This window comes from Alnus glutinosa, chromosome 2 (genome assembly GCF_958979055.1).
Source record: "Alnus glutinosa chromosome 2, dhAlnGlut1.1, whole genome shotgun sequence".
Taxonomy (NCBI): Eukaryota; Viridiplantae; Streptophyta; class Magnoliopsida; order Fagales; family Betulaceae; genus Alnus; species Alnus glutinosa.
This window is the reverse complement of record NC_084887.1, coordinates 192,547-211,598: the sequence shown is the minus strand read 5'-3', so window position 1 is coordinate 211,598 and position 19,052 is coordinate 192,547. Positions and strand designations below refer to the sequence as shown.

Below are 19,052 nucleotides of genomic sequence, written 5' to 3'. Positions count from 1 at the left end.
CCAAACTGAATTTTGACATTGCCATTAAGGACTCTTTCTCTCCTAGTGCGGCTGTGGGTTTAGGGTCTGTTTGGGTTTGTGATTTTAAAAAGTGTGATTTAAAATAATGATTTTAAAATGTGCGATTTGATAAAAGTGATTTTTAAAAACGCATTTAAGCGTTTAACAAAATTGCAGTTTAGCCTTTAAAATCGCGAATTTACTTTTAAAATTTTACGTTTTCAAAAAAGCACAATCTTATCTGCGATTTGAAAAAGCAGATTTTCTACGTTTTCAAATCGCAATTTTTAACGCAGTTCCCAAACGATCTATGTTCTGCGATTAGATTTAAAATCGTACTTATTGTCTACGAAATCGCAATTTTAAACGCACTCTTAAATTCAAAGAGTTCCATTATATTTGCAAGCACTATGGTAGTGACATCGCTCCTCTGGAATTCGGCTTCTACGCGGCAGTGTAAACTGCCGTGTAGATGTTAGTCTAAAACTACGTCGTTTTAGACTAACAGCCAAGCCAACAAAACTATGTTTAAAACTAGGACTATGCGTGACTTGTTGCAAAAAAAAAAAAAAAAATCACGCCGTTTGGGTATCGTCACAGACCAGATGCCTTCTCCTCAAGCCACTTTAAACTAGACCGCTTCTCCTCAACCCATTCTAAACTCATGCCAAACCTTTACCGGACCTCTACTCGTCGACAGAATTTGAAAAGATGTCATGGGCTGGGAGTGGATGGTTGGAGGAAAAAATCTGTGCTGGCCAACATCTACAGATTGTCTATGTTAGGCATGGAAGTCATCAAAAGACAGAAGAGCAGATTAATATTTGCTGAAACTGGAGTATCAAATAGTTGTTTTTTTGATTAGTGGGATTGAGTTTGTTTTGTAGGTGGTGGTTTGGTTTTCCTGCAGTGTCTTTGGTTTATGAAGAATTATTGTGACGCAGCAGAGGAATGCAAAGGCTGGGATTTACGAAATAACACACTTTGTTAGTCTGGAATCTCTCCAAACTAACTAGAAAAACAAACCCAACGTCTCATTGGGAGAGGAGTCTCACCTCAAGGATAAAACACAGCAATTTTATTCATCATACTCTGCCATCTCTCCAATTACAACAGGGTATTAAATAATGAAAAACCCTACCTTATTAAATAATGAAAAACCCTACCTTATTACGTCTATAATTAGGCTGCTAATTGCTGGATTGGGGGAAAAACCTTATTAACCAAGGCTAGCTGTCCACGCCTACTGTTATGCCTACAATTACGTTGATACTTGCTGACTTGGGTTAGAGGGTTAGAACCCTTATTGAGTAGCATAAAAGAGAATAGTTCCTTAAATAGTGATAAACATGAGCCCAAAAGGTTGCTTGCTGATGCCGTCATATTGTATTCTTGGTCTTTGTTAGTACGTGGTTGCTGGTTTTGGTGGGTTATTGGTTGTTTTGGGATACTGATTTTTGTTTCCTTTTGTTCAGCTATTTTTAGCTGTTCCGGAGATTCAGCTTTACTTTTGCAACCATGATCTCCTTTGTTCCCAATCTGACACCCATGGACTTTTACTATGTTTGATGTGAGACAGTTTTGTTGTTTTTTACTGTTACTATAAAACTTTCGGGACATGATTCTTGCACAACAGCTGTGCAAGAATCAAGAGAACCAAATTATTTAATAGTATTGCCAATAACATGTTTCCCTTACCAGATCTTCCTCTTGAAAAGTGGGAAGGATCTGCCATTGTAAAATATACTGCTTTGGTATTATTGAATAGTCTAATTGGGACTAAAAAGTAGATGAACAAAGCCGCCTCCGTAGATGATAATGAAGAAATAAACAAGAAAATCTCGTATTTCTTAAGAAAATTACGTATTTCGAGCCATTGACAGAATTCAGGTTCCTCTATATATATCTATATTGTTCAAGTAAATTACTATTATCTATACACTTTATGCTAGCACCTTCACAATTTTGGAGTTCCTATTACAGCTTCTGTGATTATTCATCTCCAATCTATAAAACCTCCGTACATTCCTTCATCCAAAATGATTGATGATGATATTAAAGAGTATTATTGGTTATGGTTATACGGTAACAGTAAGTTCTAACCTGGTCAAGTTATCATTGTTTGCTAATTTTTCTTCGTAGCACTTGCAGTAGCTTTTCTCAGACTTTTGTCAAATTTAGAGAACGAAACTACCTTTTGCTTCATTATTCAAATAAACTCTGCAATAGTTTTCCTTATCATTTCCCTATTCTATTTAAATATCATTTCAAATAAATGTTAGAAAAAAGTGAAAGTCATTTTAATCGAGAGGAGAGAGAAGATCTTTTTATATTAAAATAATGTCAATGGTACACTTAGGATACGTTTGGTACACGAAATATCTATTCCATTAGAAAAATGAATAGCTTTATTAAAAATGGAAGAAGGTGAAATCAAATAGCGTTGGTATTAAAGTATACATATACTCATCCACAATGAGCTATTTAAAATTTTTCTAAATTTAACTCTAAAAATCTACTTTTATTTGTTGTGTTATGACTTGCATTTCTCAAACTTGGGCCACATTGTTTTCTTAGCCACACATTTTGTTTCTCCTTGTTTTACTTTTCGGTGAAGTTTGTTTCTTAGTTAAGTTTTGAGGTTTTATTTTACCGTGAAGTATTTTGACCGACCCACTTATTTACAAGACTGGACACTTTTGGTCATTTATAAAAAAAGAGCAAGAAAAGACAGTATCTACGACCTAGAAGGGGGGGGGGGGGGGGGGGTGGGGGGGGAAAGGAGAGATACCTGTGATAGTGTCAAACAGAGAGTTACGCACGACGTGCGTTTGTGAGATTTCTCAATCCCAATATTTCTCATATTTGTGTTACGCAGCAGCACTTACAGAATTTAGAGTAGAATCTCTTTTGTCATTATTTCTTTTGTAAAATTTTCTTTTGAGTGAGAGTGAGATTTGAGTGTATTGAGGCTTTTGGGTTTGAATGATTTGCTCTTTATTATTCTTTATACTCCATCTTTTGATAGTGAATTTCCACTATGTCGTCTCCGCCAATGGATGTAGGCTTACTAAGTCGAACCACTTAAATCTTGGTGTTTTGTGTGATTGTGTTATTTTCTATTGTGTTATTTTTTGCTTCTTTGGTGATCCCTAAAATTAGTTTTGTCACAACATTATTAATTTAGCTAATTACTTTTTAAAGCAATTAATAACAATTATCTACTTTAAATAAATACTATTTTTTATTGATAAAGTTAATACTAAAAAATTCAATGCATTAAATTCAAGTTAAGCCAAACCTTTTAAAACATTCAAGGCAAAAAATAATATTAAAAAAACATTAACATTCACTTTTTGGCTCTTTAAATTTAAAGAGATTTTGACCAAAGTTAAATTTAACTCTTAATAGAAAGTTTGTTAAATGGTAATTTGTGTTTTTTGTAAAAATTTAGAGAAAAACCAAATTTAAAGAGCTCATTGTGAGTGCTCTAGAGCATTCATAATTTCTTTAAATTTAACTCTAAAAATATACCTAAAAGGTTTTAGCTAATCACTTTTTAAACTATCAAACAACAAATTCTCTAAATGTTTATTTACTTTAAATAAATACTATTTTTTAATCATTGACAATAATTACCATGAATACCACTATCTTTAAATAAATACTATTTTTCTCTACTTTGGGACGGTTTGCAATTATTAAAAAAATTATAACATTGTCTTTTTGACTCTTTGAATCTAAAGAGAAAATTTGACAAATATTAAGTTTAACATTTGCTAAAGAGTTTGTTTTATAAGCCTATTTGTGGTTTTTGTTAAAAATATAAAAAAAAAAAAAAAAATTATATATGAAGAAGCCACTTTGAGTGCTCATACTTAAAATAGTCATTCCTATGGCTAATGATAGAATGACTATTCATTAAATTGACGAATAACTACTCCTCTGGACTATGAGAATAGCAATTTCAAAGCTATTCTATTTATAAAAGCTATTCCATTTTTTTAATAGAATAGCCATTCCGCATACCAAACGTAACTTAAGGGAATTTGTTGCAAGGGCTTTTTAAGAATTTTTCTTACATTTTGAAAATGGAAAAAGATTTAGGAAAGTTCCTACTAATGCTCTTAAGTAATACCTTCCTTGACAAACAAAAACATGTGACATATTCACGAGGTTAGACAACTTTCATCATCCAAAAAGGTCTTCCTAGTATTATACACACGCAATACAGTTAGACATCAAAACAAGTGTAGAAACTGTGGGGAAAGAGACCCAGCTAGATGCTGCTGTCATGCCCCTTATCACCTTGATTGCCAAAAACACTAAAACTTCAGTTTAACACTTTTAACCATTAACTCCACTTCCTTCCCAATTCAGAAAAAAGCATGAAAGGGATTGTTGCATCTGTTTCCTCAAATAAGTATCTGCACTCTACAGTCATATCATGGTCGAAAAAGAGACAATGTAGTACACTGTATATTAAGTCATACATTGAGGCTAATAGAGAGTCCCGAAAACTCATTCAGCTAAAACTATTTACAGTTTTTACTCCTTAAAAGCATCCAACCTTGAATGACTTTATATTCATTTCGGATTTGTTAGTATCAAGAGATACAACTCTTGGCAATAGAGCGAAACCAACCCCACAAGTAAGGTTGTTTAGAAAACGAACGAATTAGGAATTTACAGAATTAACAGAACACGTATCTTCTAACCCTGAGACCGGCTTGTTCCTGCAGAAGGTTCAGAAAATGAAATAAAGTTACCTATCAAAATAAAACTAGACTGTGAAATAACAAAATCACATACTTCGGCACACCTCCTAAGTATTAGGCTCATCTTCTCGTAATTGTTGAAGAATCTTTGGCCATCATATTCTTCCATTTGTCCTTGAGATCTATTGGTGTACGCGTCGCATGAAATATATGGTGACCGAATTCCAAAATTTTCCTCCAAGGGAGATTTTTCTTCTCTGAAGTTGAAAACCTATGCACTCCTTCCTGCAACATAAGAGTATTTAATAAATTCAGATGCCAACAAGTCAGAGAAATTGAACTTCAGGCACGTTTCTCTCTTTCTATACTAACCTATAAATTCTAATCTCAGGTTTATTAAAATGCAACTTTTATACCCTGATGAACAGAAATACATCATCCTTTGGTGAACGTCATCTTGATGTTCTCAGAAACCAGGCTGTTTTCAAGAATGATGCATTAGAAACAGTTTTCAAAATATTTTTGCTATGCATTTTTTTTTTTTTACTATTTTCTGTTCTCTTTTTTGTTTTAAAAAAATGGAAAGCTATTATCAGAAAACAATTCAAAACAAGCCCTAAGTACTATGCTGATTAGCAGTTTCACATACAAAATATCATTGAGAATTTTGTTTTGATAAGTAATTTTTTATCCCCAAGGGGAGGGGGAAGGTGAAGGGGAGATTCAAATTTGTGACCTCCGCTTCATTGAGATTTTTCATAACTTAGAAACAAAATGGAAATATTCATAGAAGTGGAACTTGAAGAAGACGACGAAGAGGATGAAGAAATTCAGCACTCACAGGTTGTCAAATCAATCTTTTATTTATGTACTATTCTCTTTTTTGTTACTATTAAGTATATTAAGACTCTGCATGTATGCTGTCAAATTGTATCCATATAAATTAACCTGTTTAGATTTCCAAGCCTGCACCAAATGCTAATATGATTTTATTAGACTGGATTCTCCAAGTTTTCTATCATTAGGGTCACATAAACAGAGCAAATATACATAGCAATGATACCTATGTCCATAAGTCCTGTATATATATATATATATATATATTTATTTATTTTAAACGGAGAAAGAGAGAGATTACAAAATCAGCAAACAGAGAAATCTGATTAAGGGGAAGGGTGTTAGTAATATCAACTAGAATGAGCCCATGCTCAATGATATTTGTTAATTCTATCTCAGAAAGTCAACCATTAGCAAGCACAGATCTAGACATGACATGCAAGAATACGCCCATAAACTCATACCTTTAACATGTCTTCTTCTTCAGCTGTCCAGTTAAGTCTCTTTCGCTTCACACTAGGAAAAGGCATCTTTGTGCTGCATGTTAGAACAGCAAATTAACTTACCAATAATTGTTTGTGCAAACCAAACACTACCATGAGCTACTATTCTCACTCACATTAAATCTCATAAGAAAATAAACTTAGATGAATAACTCACAATTGCTTAGGCAACTCTTGGGGTTGTTTCGACTTTTTGGAGGCAGAAACCTTATTATTCTTGGAGGTGGGAACTTTCTCAGTTGGTTTCCTAGCATTTTTCTCTGGGGATTTGCTTTTCTGAGAGGATGATTTCCTTGGTGAAATGACATTATGGGGTCTTGCCTTCTTACGAGCTCTACGTTTGAAACGCCTTTTTTTAAGTTGTGCTGAGAGTGTCTCCGTGTCTGAATCATTAGTTTCCAAATGAACATTGGCATTTGAAGGAGCCATTGGTGCTTCTGGCTGCATTTGTTGTTCATCCTCTGTTCCACCTTGATTTTCCTCATGTAACTCAAGACCATCCTGTGATCCTTCTTTTGATGCATGAAGTGTACCATCTGCAAGCATCTCTTCCTCTTCAAAAATTCCGTCATACTGACTGTCTTCCTCATCAAGTGTACCATCTGCAAGCATCTCTTTATCTTTGGTTATGGAATCCTGTAGAGGCTCATTCCCTGGTGTAATCCCTTCTTCTCTAAAATGTACATTATCACTAGCATCGGGTGTAGAAGCATTTGCGCACACTTCATCATCGACCACAATCTTATGCTGATGATTGCTGGCTAGCTCCGCATCGCCCCTTTTCTTTTGTTGATCCTCCTCATCTTGCACAGATTCATTCTGGACTCCACCATCATCACGCTGACATGTCTCATGATCAGGCCTGCTTGTATTTCCCACATGTAGTGATAAATCGGGCCCTTTGCTCTGAGATTTCCCATATTTCTGCTTCTGTCCATTCCCAGCCACCGCATTTTTATCGATAAAATTCGCCAAAGCTTTCTTCGCCAGCATGGCATTTTTCCTCAATCGTCGAGTCTCTACAATCGCTCTTTTGTACGAACAATAGGGGCAGTAGAAGTGTCCCAAGTCATCGAATTTAGGGTTGCAGCACTTGTCATGGAGGGCAATCGGGCAGCCAATTTCGCTACAAACCAACAAATCTCCACCTCTATTGCAACTTATACAAGTATCTTCCTTTACCCAATCTACATCCATACTATCAACAGTCTCGTCATTCAGATTATGAGCTACATCACAGGTTTCAGGCACAAGTCTTTGCATATCATCTTCATCCTAAGAAAAGATACATACATTTTGACGATTTTCGAAAAGTGGAATATAATTTATAAATTAGTTATCTAAGAATTTTTCTTTGTAAATTGTATTCATAATTCATATATACGCAGCAGAATTCAGGAATGATATCGTAGAAAATACTTAAAATATAAATAAATTAACAAAAACAAAACAAAACCTGACTGAGGAGGAGAGGAAGTGCCCTAGCGGTTGCGGTGGTAGTAGTAGAGGTGGGAGGTTTAGGCCTACCCCCGCGGCGAGTCTTGCTTCTCATAATCAAATCAAAAAATCCTTTTGAACGCCATCGACGATTTCAATTTTCAAGTGGTCACAGTCAAATTCGTCTTCTTTTGTGGAAATTGCACTCAACTCAAGGCAAGACACCCACTCTCTATGGAATTGCTAAGCAGGGGATCCTCATTGAGACTCCGGAGCCAAGGCCACCGATTGTTCTCATTTTTACCCACCGGCCCAACTCAACTTGGTCCAAAGTCAACCCTCTTGGGGCCGCGGAACTGGGCCAGTACTCTCGGGCTGTGCTCAAAGCTTTCAAGCCCCGATTATATATACGTCACGAGCTTTCAAAAGAAAGAAAAGTAAAAACGTGTATCACGTCTGATAATAGAATATGTAGCCGGCATTAATGGCGGGATACCGAGTGGCTGTGGGACAAGGAATGTGTTATTTTCCTCTTGTTTTTTATCAATCAAACCGCTTAATGCCCATAATAGCTGGTCACTGTTTCTTGAATGAATCGTAGTCATTCCTCCAGATTTCCGGTTTCCACCTTTGCCTCTCTGAATATCATTACTGCAAATATTCTTTTTGGTTGATTGTTTTGGTCTGAACCTACAAACTCACCTCTCAATTTGACCAAAAACAAAAGAAATAAAATTTGGGTTTGATCCTGCATTTGTTGAATTGTCACAAGGTCAGTTTGTTTTGCAGCGCAGAACGTGACTGAGCAGTAATGCCCGTGCTCGGAGATGGAACTCTCATAGTCTCTTTGTTATTTTGGCCTAGATACACCTCATGGATAATCACGACCACAACGACGACAACAACAAAACGCCAATGGTTCGGATCCAATCCACTGTAGAGGTTCGTTTCTTTCTCCTCCTCTTCCTCCTCCTATGGCATATATGTTGTTTGAAAGGCATTTGCTTCTTTTTCCTTGGTGATCCCAGATGGAGTCGTTTGAAGAAAGATCGGTTGAGTTTGAGGATGAGAGCTTAGAGAGTCCTGCATCAATTGCTAGAAAGAAACATTCTTTTCATGCGGCTCCGCATATATCCGCCGGTGGTTCAGACCATTGTTATGCAGAAGAAATTATCAGGAATAGCGTGATAGATAGCATAAAGATCGTAGTCTTCTCAGCCAAAATCAACTTACTCATGCCTTTTGGCCCTCTAGCAATCTTGGTCGATAAATTGTCTGGAAATCACGTGAGTTGCCTTTATACTTTTTACGCATTTGTACTTATCTTTTGTATCATTAGATGATTATGCTTTATTCACTTTTATCTTCAATTCCATCTCAGAGTTGGGTCTTCTTTTTAAGCTTACTGGGTATTATACCTTTGGCTGAGCGTCTGGGTTATGCTACAGAGTAAGGTTTCTCGCATCTTATCTATAATTTGGTGTGAAGTCCTTATTTAATATTACACACTGGGTGGATACCGAAAATATGTCTCATAAGTCATAATCATCCTCTCCAAAGGAGCCTGACAGGCATGCCTGATAAGGGAAGAGGGCAACGCATTCTAAGTTCACTAGCTTCCTTTACCTTTACATGTTTTGGGATTGACAAATGACAAGTACTAATAAGGCTTGGGATTGTTTTGATGCAGGCAGTTGGCTTGGTTTACTGGACCTACAGGTAATTTTATTGCTAAGTACCAGCCTAAATATCAGTCTCTTTTCATTTTCCACTTGTATATCTTTAAATTCCATTCAACGGTAAAATTTCTGATTTATAGATCTGTAATGCAAGCTCTCAGTAGAAAAATTATGTCCTTTTTCTGAACCCCCTGGCTTTGTGAATGGTTTTTAAGCTTTGTTTCATTCACAGTAACAGATTATTTGGCTGCCAGCATTTGCTGCTCTTTGTGATATCAAAAAGTAATGATTGCAAAGTTTAAAAGTAGGCATGAAGTCATACACTGGAGCATTGAACTAATAAAATGGGTATGGGGCTTCATTACATATAATGCGGTAAAAATTAATCCTAATGTGCTGTCCCATTGGTCTTTAATTCTAATGCTGTCCTGAAAGTTGCATATTACACCTTAAGTCTTATGTATCCTGAAAGTTTACGTCAATAGTTTGAGGTATATTACACGATATTGCAAGAAGAGAGAACAGTAATTTCCATTTCATCCAAAAAATATATTGCACCAGTAGTATGAACTAAAAGATTCTCACGCTTTTTAAATATCCAAGGGTGTCATTGCCACTCTTGTATCACTACATGTTATGTGTTCATTTATATTGCTCTTGATGGCTCACTTGACAATACATCAGCCTTTCTTTCAATAATCAGGAGAAATCCCTCATGTCACTGGACAATAAATCTTGACCAGGTCATGCTAACAAGGATGTATTAGCCTATGCATTTTTGCATAGATGGATACCTTGAACCATGTTTAGTTGCTTATAAAGAAGCCTGAATTAAAAACCTCATTCCTGTTATTTTGACTTATTTAACTCGGATCTTTTTTTTTCCCTTTTGATATGGCACTAATTATTTACTGTTTCAGATAACATGAGATACCTTCTTTTGAGCTTTGCAGTTGGAGGTCTTCTAAATGCTACTTTTGGAAATGCGACAGAATTGATAATATCAATTCATGCACTGAAAATTGGCATGATACGCGTCGTTCAGCAGTCATTACTGGGCTCAATTTTGTCTAACATGCTGCTAGTGCTTGGATGTGCATTCTTCAGTGGTGGACTTGTGTTTTTTGAGAGAGAACAAGTATTCAACAAGGTGCATTTTTCACCATTCAAGCATATTTAGTCTTTGAAACAAAAGAATAATATTTTTTTTGGGTATGCCGCTCCGCAAGCCGAGCAAATGAACAAAAATCCAACCCAATATCAATTATTTATCCTTTCTCTCTTGTATCATTCATGTTTTGGTTGACAATAAGGTTCAAATTATTCTATTCTTATTCTCAGGGAGCTGTTGCAGTGGACTCTGGTTTGCTGTTGATGGCAGTCATGGGCCTTCTATTCCCGGCTGTCCTTCATTCTACACACACAGAGTTACATTTTGGGACGTCTGAGTTAGCTCTATCAAGGTTTAGTAGCTGTATTATGCTTGTGGCATATGCTTCCTATCTTTTTTTTCAGTTGAGGAGGCAGAACAATGTATACGTCCCTGTTAGTGAGGTTGGTACTTTTGATATTTTACAGGGGGAACCAATTTCTTATTTATGTGCGCTTTGCTTTTGGTTTTTGACATTGAATACGTTATACAAAGTTTATTGATATAATACCCTGTCAATCTTCTACACAGTATTGGTTAAAATTTAATAACTATTGAATTTCTTGATATTCATATATTATCTTTTGCAATATTTATTGATTTGTGGGGATGATGATTTCCTTTTGTTCCAAAACTTTTGCTTAGTACTTAATGCTGAATTATTTGAATTACTTCTCTAGCTGTTTCTAATTGTACCAAGTTCTTTTTTTTTTTTTTGGATGAATACCTGTAGTAAGTTTCTTATAATTGCATCAGATCAACAATTTTCTCACGTGTATAAGATAAGTTTGTACATTCTTACAGTATGTTTCAGTATTATATTAGGATACATGAGTACTAGTTCCATTTAAGCATGTTTCTAATTTATTTTGATTTTGCCAAATAATTCACATTGTGTGATAACAAATAAGTTTCTGGATGGTTCACTAAGAATATACAGTCCATGATCAAAGAAGAAACATTATAATGTGTGCCCTTATGTTAACGGAAGATTTATATGAGTAGTGAGGATTTGACAGACCAGTTATTCGCTTCTTGTTAAAATTTCTCCTTTTATCTGTTATTGATATTTTATATGACAAATTGCATAAATTCAGGGGGAGCCTCAGATTGAAGGGAGTTCAGATGATGAAGAAGCTCCAGAGATCTCTAAGTGGGAATCAATAATATGGCTATCAATTTTGACTGCATGGATTTCGGTCCTCTCAGAATATTTAGTTGATGCCATAGAGGTGACTTTGTCCTGTGAATCTGTTCTGCTGTTGGATGTGATAGCTTTTTTTGACACCTTCTATATATATCTTCTGCTTAGAAATTGGTATGATTCTTTCATACTGTTCAGTGATTTTCTTACAATATATGTTATTATGCATTCAGGGGGCATCTGTTTCATTAAAAATCCCGATAGCATTTATCAGTGTTATTCTGCTCCCAATTGTTGGGAATGCTGCAGAGCATGCAGGTGCTGTTATGTTTGCCATGAAAGACAAGCTTGTAAGTGCTTATCCTGCTAGTGTAATAAAGCCACTATGACTGATCATACTTCTTTGATGTACTAAAGTCTAATTTTTACTCAAATGTCTTACGAAGGACATATCTTTGGGAGTGGCAATAGGCTCATCAACACAGATAGCAATGTTTGGGGTGAGTTCCAAATATAATAGCAGTGATCATGTCTTTCTTCTTAATCTGTTGCATTCCGAGTGCAACCTTTCCATCTTGTTCTTGCATTGATGTATACATTTTTCCAACCAGAGGAAATTTCCCTAGCTTTATTATCCTCTTCAAAAAGTAATATTTTTTTTTTAAAAAAAAAAAAAAATGCAAAAGAAAGAATTCATAATTTAAGATGTGATCTTGTAAGCTGAAGTATATTTTTCTTCCTCTTTTGGGTTGCTGAAAATGTGTGAAGAGCTGCTTCTTTTTTCCTCTTTGTTGATTCTGGCAAAACTTGGAATGGTTGTAGTGTTACAACATCCAATATTCTTACTTGAGTCGTCTGATCAATTTGCTCAGTTTTGTAGATTGAAATGGTTCTATGAAGTGCTTGATCTGCTAGAAATGCTTAAACACACATCTTCATTGTCAGAATAATTGTTATATGAACGTTGTCAGTACCATGCAGTAGTCCATACTAGGGGCAAAGGCACTCAAGATGAATTTTCAATTATTTATTTTGTAGGGAAGGTTTCAATATATTGCTTTCCCTTGCCTTCTTCGGGTCAAGTATCCACTAAATCCTATATAATTGTTTCTATAACTGCAGATTCCCTTTTGTGTGGTAGCTGGGTGGGTCATGGGGCGTCCTATGGACTTAAACTTCCAACTTTTTGAGACAGCCACGCTTTTCATTACTGTTCTCGTGGTAGCCTTCATGCTGCAGGTTAGCGAGTGACTACTATTGTGGGGAAAGATCAATGTATATTAATCAATGTACATTAATATTTCACAACGAAAAGACATTTCATGATTGTAAAATTTGTAATACTATATTATCAACCCAAACATATATAACAGATCCAATTCCATGACGCACAAATGCACAAACATCGAAATTTTTAGTGCCTTTTGTCTGAAAATCTTGACTTCCTAGGGATTGTTCTTCATCTAGTTTCACTTTGAACTTGCAGGAGGGAACTGCTAATTACTTAAAAGGACTAATGCTCATTCTTTGCTACCTGATAGTTGCTGCTAGTTTCTTTGTACACATAGACCCTACTTCAGTAGGTGAGTCCTCACGAATTTTCCCTGTTGAGTGATCAAATCCAAGTTCCAGCAATTTTGGAGAATCTGAATAATATATTTGTATTGTTTCTGTTGCTTGTTTATATTGCTTTAGTTATATTTCCAAAACTCAAAAACTTGAGAAATATGGGATATGATTTGGTTAAATATTTTCTCAAAAACTGCTCATTCCACTTGAAGACTTCTGCTAATGGACCTTTAGGCTCACGTATTTTCCCTGTTGAGTGATCAAATCCAAGTTCCAGTAATTTTGGAGAATCTGAAGAATATATTTGTATTGTTTCTGCTGCTTGTTTATATTGCTTTAGATATATTTCCAAAACTCAAGAACTTGAGAAATCTGGGATATGATTTGGTTAAATATTTTCTCAAAAACTTCTCATTCGGCCACTTGAAGACTTCTGCTAATGGACCTTTAGGCTGTCATGAAAATGCATAGAATTGCAATTATATAAATCGTATCCAGATGTCAAGTGGGAATGTTTAATCTATCACACATTACACACATGCGCATGCGCACGCACTCATTAGAATGTTGGAGGTCTTATAAATTATTTCCTTTTGATGCTTAGACTAAAACACACTGGAAATGTGGTTTTGCAGAAGACAATGCCCCTAAACCAAGTCCCTGAAGCCATAGGATTACGAAGTGAATCTGCTAAAGCTCAAGGTCCACTTAGTTTGTGCTGTGAGGAAGTGATTTGCACAGACTCCCTAAAACTTAGTCAATTGTGAGGGACTTTAAGGTGGATGTTCTGAAGCTAAAGGTTTATTTTGTCAGTGTATAGTTTTCCAAGTTGAACTATCCTGTCTTCCCAGTTTAAGGTGTTGTTTAGTGCACTATTCTTTCATGTGGCCGGCGACCGATTCGTTCTTGTCCCCCGTGGATAGCTAAAGAAGAGATGGTTGGTTGTAGGCTCTAGTTTTTGTATTGGATTTGATAGTCAGTCAAAATGAAGGAAATCTGGAGGATACTAGTTTTTCTTCGGTCATTGAAAGGTTTTGTTATTATATATTGTATACACATTGGAAATGTAATCTAGTGTTTTAACATAGTCAAAATGGGTTGCCATTCAGCCTTCTAGCGGATGATGTTCCTTGTTCAGGCTTCCATATTTTGTACATGAATGTTCATGATTTATTTATTTTTTTCCCGTTTTGGTGTCCTATCAAGAACGAAAAAAAATTCGAGTTTAAAAAGTGATTAAAAAAATACCCTTAAAGTTATATATATATATATATAATATCCATTTGAAACAAAAATTAAGAGGGCTAATATGAAAACAGTCACCCCTTTTGGGTATTTTCATTTTTTTTAAAAAAAAATAATAATAATTATAATTTTTTCAAGTGGTTATTTTTTAATAACTATAAGGTATTTTGGGAAGAAAATGCAAAAGTGTCTAATTTGACACATGGTGTAATATAAGAGCTCCGATATCACTCTTTCAAGCTTAGATGTATAACTGAAAAAGATATGTTGTTTGCACACATTTTATACACAAATAATACACACAATGCCTTTTGGTGTGTGTTTTATTTTATTTTATTTTTTAAAAGGGTCTGAAGTAAACGTAGGTTGCTGTCTAGGAAGATACGGGGAGCTTCGTTAGGAGACAATCTGGCTAGTAGCTGTAAACCAAAGAGTGAAACAAAAAATAAAATCTTGGAGGCCGGCTGGGAAGTTACAAGGAAGTTTAGGCAAGCGAGGGTGTCCTTTAGAACTATAAAATAAGAAGAAGAGAGTAGAAGACTCTGAAAGCGTAAAGCCTTCTTAAGATGGTTCGAGCCTTGGAAATCAAAGGGGATGAGAATGTCAGTAATCTCTCCCTTGATTTTCTGCTACTTTGCATATTTGTTGTCTTTTCAACCATGTCAATGATAATTTTTGCATGTGCCGATGGTACTAATGTGGAAGAAGATGCTGCTAAGAAAAAGGAGGAAGAAAGCAATGCCAATAGAAATGAGGTCACCGTTGGTTGTTGCGATGGTGGCTGCGGGGGTAGCTGCGGAGCTGGATGTGGTGGCTGCGGAGGTGGATGTGGGGGTTGAATCCAGAACTTGCACTACCCTACTGTCATTTAATAATATATTAATACACTCTTCTTCTTCTTCAATAAGATTGTAATTTGCTCATCATCCATATTCAATGACAGGATGCAAGCTGAATTCAATCAATACTACCCCTCTTTCTTTTATGGCATTCATTGAGTAACTTGACGAAATAATGACATAATGGGATGGCTCTAGTTTTGCGTTAAGACTTTTTCTTTTTGTCTTTTTTCTTCTTCTATTCTATTCAATAATGGGACAAGGTTACAGGAAAAAATACAAACGAAAGGGAGTGAGCTCTCCAACAATAAAATCCAAACGAAAAAGGCAATACAGATAAGAGAACAAACAGTAAGCATTAAGCAATAGATCAAAAAAGAATTTGGACCTCTCTAAGGGCCGCACAAGGCGGTAAACAATGGCAAAATGGCTCTGTTAGGAGTTCTAAGCGGTAAAGTCAACAACCACCATTAAGTGGTTGTTGCACGGAAAGTCGATAACCGAACAGGAACCATCGAAGAGGAACAAATTCCAATTACAAAAGTCTCAAATAACATATCATATCACATAAGAGCTAGGAGACGGTAATCCAAACAATACAAACTAAGCATACAAACATAAAAAAAGCTACGGAAAAACACTAGGAAAACAACAGAAATACAACATAACACCAAAAAATAGCTGCAACGGCAGAGCAGGACGGTGGAGTTGCAATCTGGAAAGGCCACGCACGAGTGAGGGGGACCCATGAGCTGGCGAGTGGTGGCCGGACGATGACGCGGAGGAGTGGCGGGAAGCGGGGAGGCCCGACCAGTATCTTGGTGGTGGGGCGCGTCTGAAGGTGGGACTGACGGAGGTTTATAGATCTAGCCTCGAAAAAGCCATATCTATGACCCTCTGCAAATCCGAGTAACAACCGGTGTAATACTCCGTATTTTAAGATATTGAATAAAATATCTTAAAATATGTTTTAAGGCCTAATAATAGGAATAACATACATATGAATATTTGTGGAATAAATATTCATCTAGATAGGTATAAATATTTAAGAGATTAAATATTTATTTAGAAATATATGTATAAGTATATAGGAGTTAAAATGGATTAGAAATTAGACTAAGTCTAAAATCGATCAATCGATATTAGAATCGATCGAGTGATTGTTTAATGTCTTAACCGATTGTGCGATTAAGGAATCAAACCATTAATAGAAGCCAAAAATAGATCGATCGAGCGATTTAATTATATGAGTGCTGAAACAGATGGAATTTTGGTTAAGTATAATAGATCGATCGATTATTTTATAGTCTAAAAATGAGATCAATCGATTTACTGTTCAATTAGATCAATCTATTATTTTATAGTGTAAAAATGCGATCGATCGATTTTTTGCAGAAAACAAATTCATGCACCGAATCACTTGAAATCCGATTTTTAATACAAAATCTATCTGAATCTTCGTCCTAGCTGTTGGATACGATCATTTTAGAGTGACTTGGGCCGTCCATTTCACTGTATAAGGAACCCAACCCCCCCTCATTCGATTACACATCTCAATTCTCTCAAATTCTCTTAAGAAACTCTCTTGGTTTCTCATCTCTCTTTTTCTCTTTGTTTTCTGTTTTGCAGGAGCTCTCTCATAGATCTCTCTTTCTCTGCATCTTCTTCCATAGATGCAGTAGTAAGAAGGGAACCCGTAGCTCAAAATTCTCTACCTCTCTCTTCTCTCTCACGGTTTGCAGCAATAAGATAATCTTTTCTCTTCTCTTTCTCTTTGTTTTCCATTTCTTCTTCTTTAATACAGCAGCCCATCCTTGGAAGAAGAAGACCAGAAGAAGGTAATCACTCTCCCGAGCTTTCTTTCTCTCCATCTCTATCCCTCTGTCTCTTGACTGGTGTAAGCAGGAAGAAGAAAGAAAGAAAAAATAAAAGTAAGAAGAAAGAAAGAGATAAGAAGAAAAAGAAAATGCTATTTAGTTTAAATAAAGTTTTGTGTTTAATATTGTGATTTTTATGAGTTATTTGTTAATTAAATCTAACGTTTTTAAGTCGTATTTTAAACAGGGTATTCAAAGCGGAGTTATTAAAAATAAAAATACACCGTTATAATGCATGAATAAAAAGTTATTATTTTACAAAAGCGTCGTTACACTGCCTAAATACATTTAAGTATTTTTATGCATTCAATATATTAATGTCATTATTCTGCCCAAATTTATAAAAGAATAAAATTAAGATTATTTTATAACTATGATAATTAGTTATATTAATTGTTATGTCTAAAAATAAATATTGTGCTAATATGATTTAAAAGTGAAAATGACAGTTTTTTATTAAAAATGGGTATTTTGATAAATGCTATTATAATGCCCGCATGAAATATGTGATATTATAATTAATCCATTTTATATGTCGATGTAATGTCCAAACGACCTTATATTATTTAGAGATAAAAAAATGATAAAAATAATATCAGTATTTTATACCGTTGTGCCTTCCATTTTTATTAGTATAAAAATGATTATTTTATTTGTTGGTATCAAATATAACGATGAGGTTATATTTATATATTATGTATGGCCATTGTGATGTCCGGATAAATAATGATTTCTTTATGAAATAAATAAATAAGGAGATTCACCTATTATTATTTGCTAGTCTATTAATGCATGGATATAATTATGCAGTTTTTGTGGATAATCTTTGAATAGTAAATTGTAAGTATCTTTATACTTACTGAGGGTGATGCTGGTGGACTTTTCCTTAATATTATGAACACTTATTTATTTATTTATTTGTTTGCGCATGTGATTTTACATATTTTTTATTTTAACTAAACTGGTTAATAACAAAGATGGCATGCAGCGAGGGGGTTGATGGCTGCCAGTGGAACCTTTGGCTTCCATGCCACTTAATAAACAAACGGGCTAAGATCTTTGGCTCTTAGTCTGCTAGTACCCTTGGATTCCAACGACAAACAAATAAGCTTTAAGTGAGAGTTGGCTAATACAGCGGGGGGGTGGGGTGATGGTATTGCCAGCTGGGACCGTTGGCTCCCACAACACGCTAATCCGGACCGTTGGTTCTATCACGAGAAGAGTGCAAAAGATGATAATTAAACTTTGCATATAAAACTATTATATTATTGTTTTATGGTTATGTTTATATTCAATCTATGACTGTGATTAGCTACCATGGATCATATATTGCATATACACGTTACTATAAAGCCATATCTGCATTATGTTGCATGTATTAAATAAATCAGCATTTATACTATTATTGGAAACAACGGACTCACTTATAGTATTTTGTGTTATTGTTTCTATATATAATATATATTGGTGCAGGTTTTATAGATGAAGATTAGAGCTTAAGAGGTTTAAAAGCTAATGACACATAGATTGTATTCTGTTTGTAGTCTTCTGTGTTTATAACCTTTTATGTTGAGAAGATTGCTAAAATTTTCATGTATTCTTTCGTGTCACTATTGACAAGTACAAGTAATTGTTCTAAGTATTCTTAATGGATGTCAATAAGTATTTCAGTTAGAAGCTCTGTTGGATAATTATATATATTCCACTGCTATATTATAACTCTGATGTTGTAGTAATGTCACATAGAAATCGAAAATTTATTATTTACGCTTTTTGTTAAAGTGGGGCGTTACAACCGACAATCGAGGGTGGGAAAATGGTGGAGAGTAGCTCAATAGCGGGGGACAATGGGCCAGGGGCAGAGAGTAGCCGCCAGCTGGTAATGGTGGTATTTGGAGGAACCAAAATCAACAGCTACGGAGAAAGAGGAAAGAGAAAAATGATTGAAGGAAGAGAAAGAAAGAAAACAAGAGGGAAAGGGAGGATGGAGGAAAATGATCCATCCCTCCTCCCTTGAAAAACCACCAGAGGTGGAGGAAAAACCTCACAAATGG

The 19,052-nt window shown here is 35.3% G+C and overlaps 2 protein-coding genes across 8 annotated transcripts; one reads left to right on the top strand and one right to left on the bottom strand.

Annotated features, from left to right (window-relative positions):
• Positions 1-4,448: 4,448 nt before the first annotated feature.
• LOC133860779 (uncharacterized) lies at positions 4,449-7,867 on the bottom strand. Of its 2 annotated transcripts, none has more exons than XM_062296395.1 (5): positions 7,515-7,867; positions 6,216-7,333; positions 6,020-6,092; positions 4,813-5,003; positions 4,449-4,736 (listed from the first exon to the last, which is right to left on the bottom strand). In XM_062296395.1, the coding sequence occupies exons 1-4, from the start codon at positions 7,608-7,610 to the stop codon at positions 4,839-4,841; spliced, it is 1,452 nt and encodes a 483-aa protein (XP_062152379.1). In that variant the 5' UTR covers positions 7,611-7,867; the 3' UTR covers positions 4,449-4,736; positions 4,813-4,838. The 2 variants fall into 2 exon arrangements, with proteins under 2 accessions (XP_062152379.1, XP_062152378.1); XM_062296394.1 differs by having other exon boundaries at positions 4,823-5,003; positions 7,515-7,865.
• A 77-nt stretch (positions 7,868-7,944) lies between these two features.
• On the top strand, positions 7,945-14,236 carry LOC133860780 (vacuolar cation/proton exchanger 3-like). 6 transcript variants are annotated; one of them, XM_062296398.1, is made up of 12 exons: positions 7,945-8,115; positions 8,290-8,437; positions 8,524-8,781; positions 8,877-8,944; positions 9,186-9,214; positions 10,128-10,324; positions 10,516-10,728; positions 11,422-11,556; positions 11,702-11,818; positions 11,915-11,968; positions 12,591-12,707; positions 13,673-14,236. In XM_062296398.1, exons 2-12 carry the CDS (start codon positions 8,369-8,371, stop codon positions 13,802-13,804), a joined length of 1,389 nt encoding a protein of 462 aa, XP_062152382.1. In that variant the 5' UTR covers positions 7,945-8,115; positions 8,290-8,368; the 3' UTR covers positions 13,805-14,236. The 6 variants fall into 6 exon arrangements, with proteins under 6 accessions (XP_062152382.1, XP_062152380.1, XP_062152383.1 ...); XM_062296396.1 differs by having other exon boundaries at positions 8,285-8,437; XM_062296399.1 differs by having other exon boundaries at positions 7,945-8,177.
• The last annotated feature ends 4,816 nt before the right edge of the window (positions 14,237-19,052 follow it).

Excerpts from the sequence above, each read along its gene's own strand:
- LOC133860779 (XM_062296395.1), bottom strand. The coding sequence starts at position 7,610 with ATGAGAAGCAAGACTCGCCGCGGGGGTAGGCCTAAACCTCCCACCTCT. Across the intron at positions 6,093-6,215 it reads CAAGAGTTGCCTAAGCAATT|CACAAAGATGCCTTTTCCTA; the intron begins GTGAGTTATTCA and ends TCTAACATGCAG. Across the intron at positions 5,004-6,019 it reads AAGAAGAAGACATGTTAAAG|GAAGGAGTGCATAGGTTTTC; the intron begins GTATGAGTTTAT and ends CTTATGTTGCAG.
- LOC133860780 (XM_062296398.1), top strand. The coding sequence starts at position 8,369 with ATGGATAATCACGACCACAACGACGACAACAACAAAACGCCAATGGTT. Across the intron at positions 11,557-11,701 it reads ATTTAGTTGATGCCATAGAG|GGGGCATCTGTTTCATTAAA; the intron begins GTGACTTTGTCC and ends TTATGCATTCAG. Across the intron at positions 12,708-13,672 it reads TGGTAGCCTTCATGCTGCAG|AAGACAATGCCCCTAAACCA; the intron begins GTTAGCGAGTGA and ends GTGGTTTTGCAG.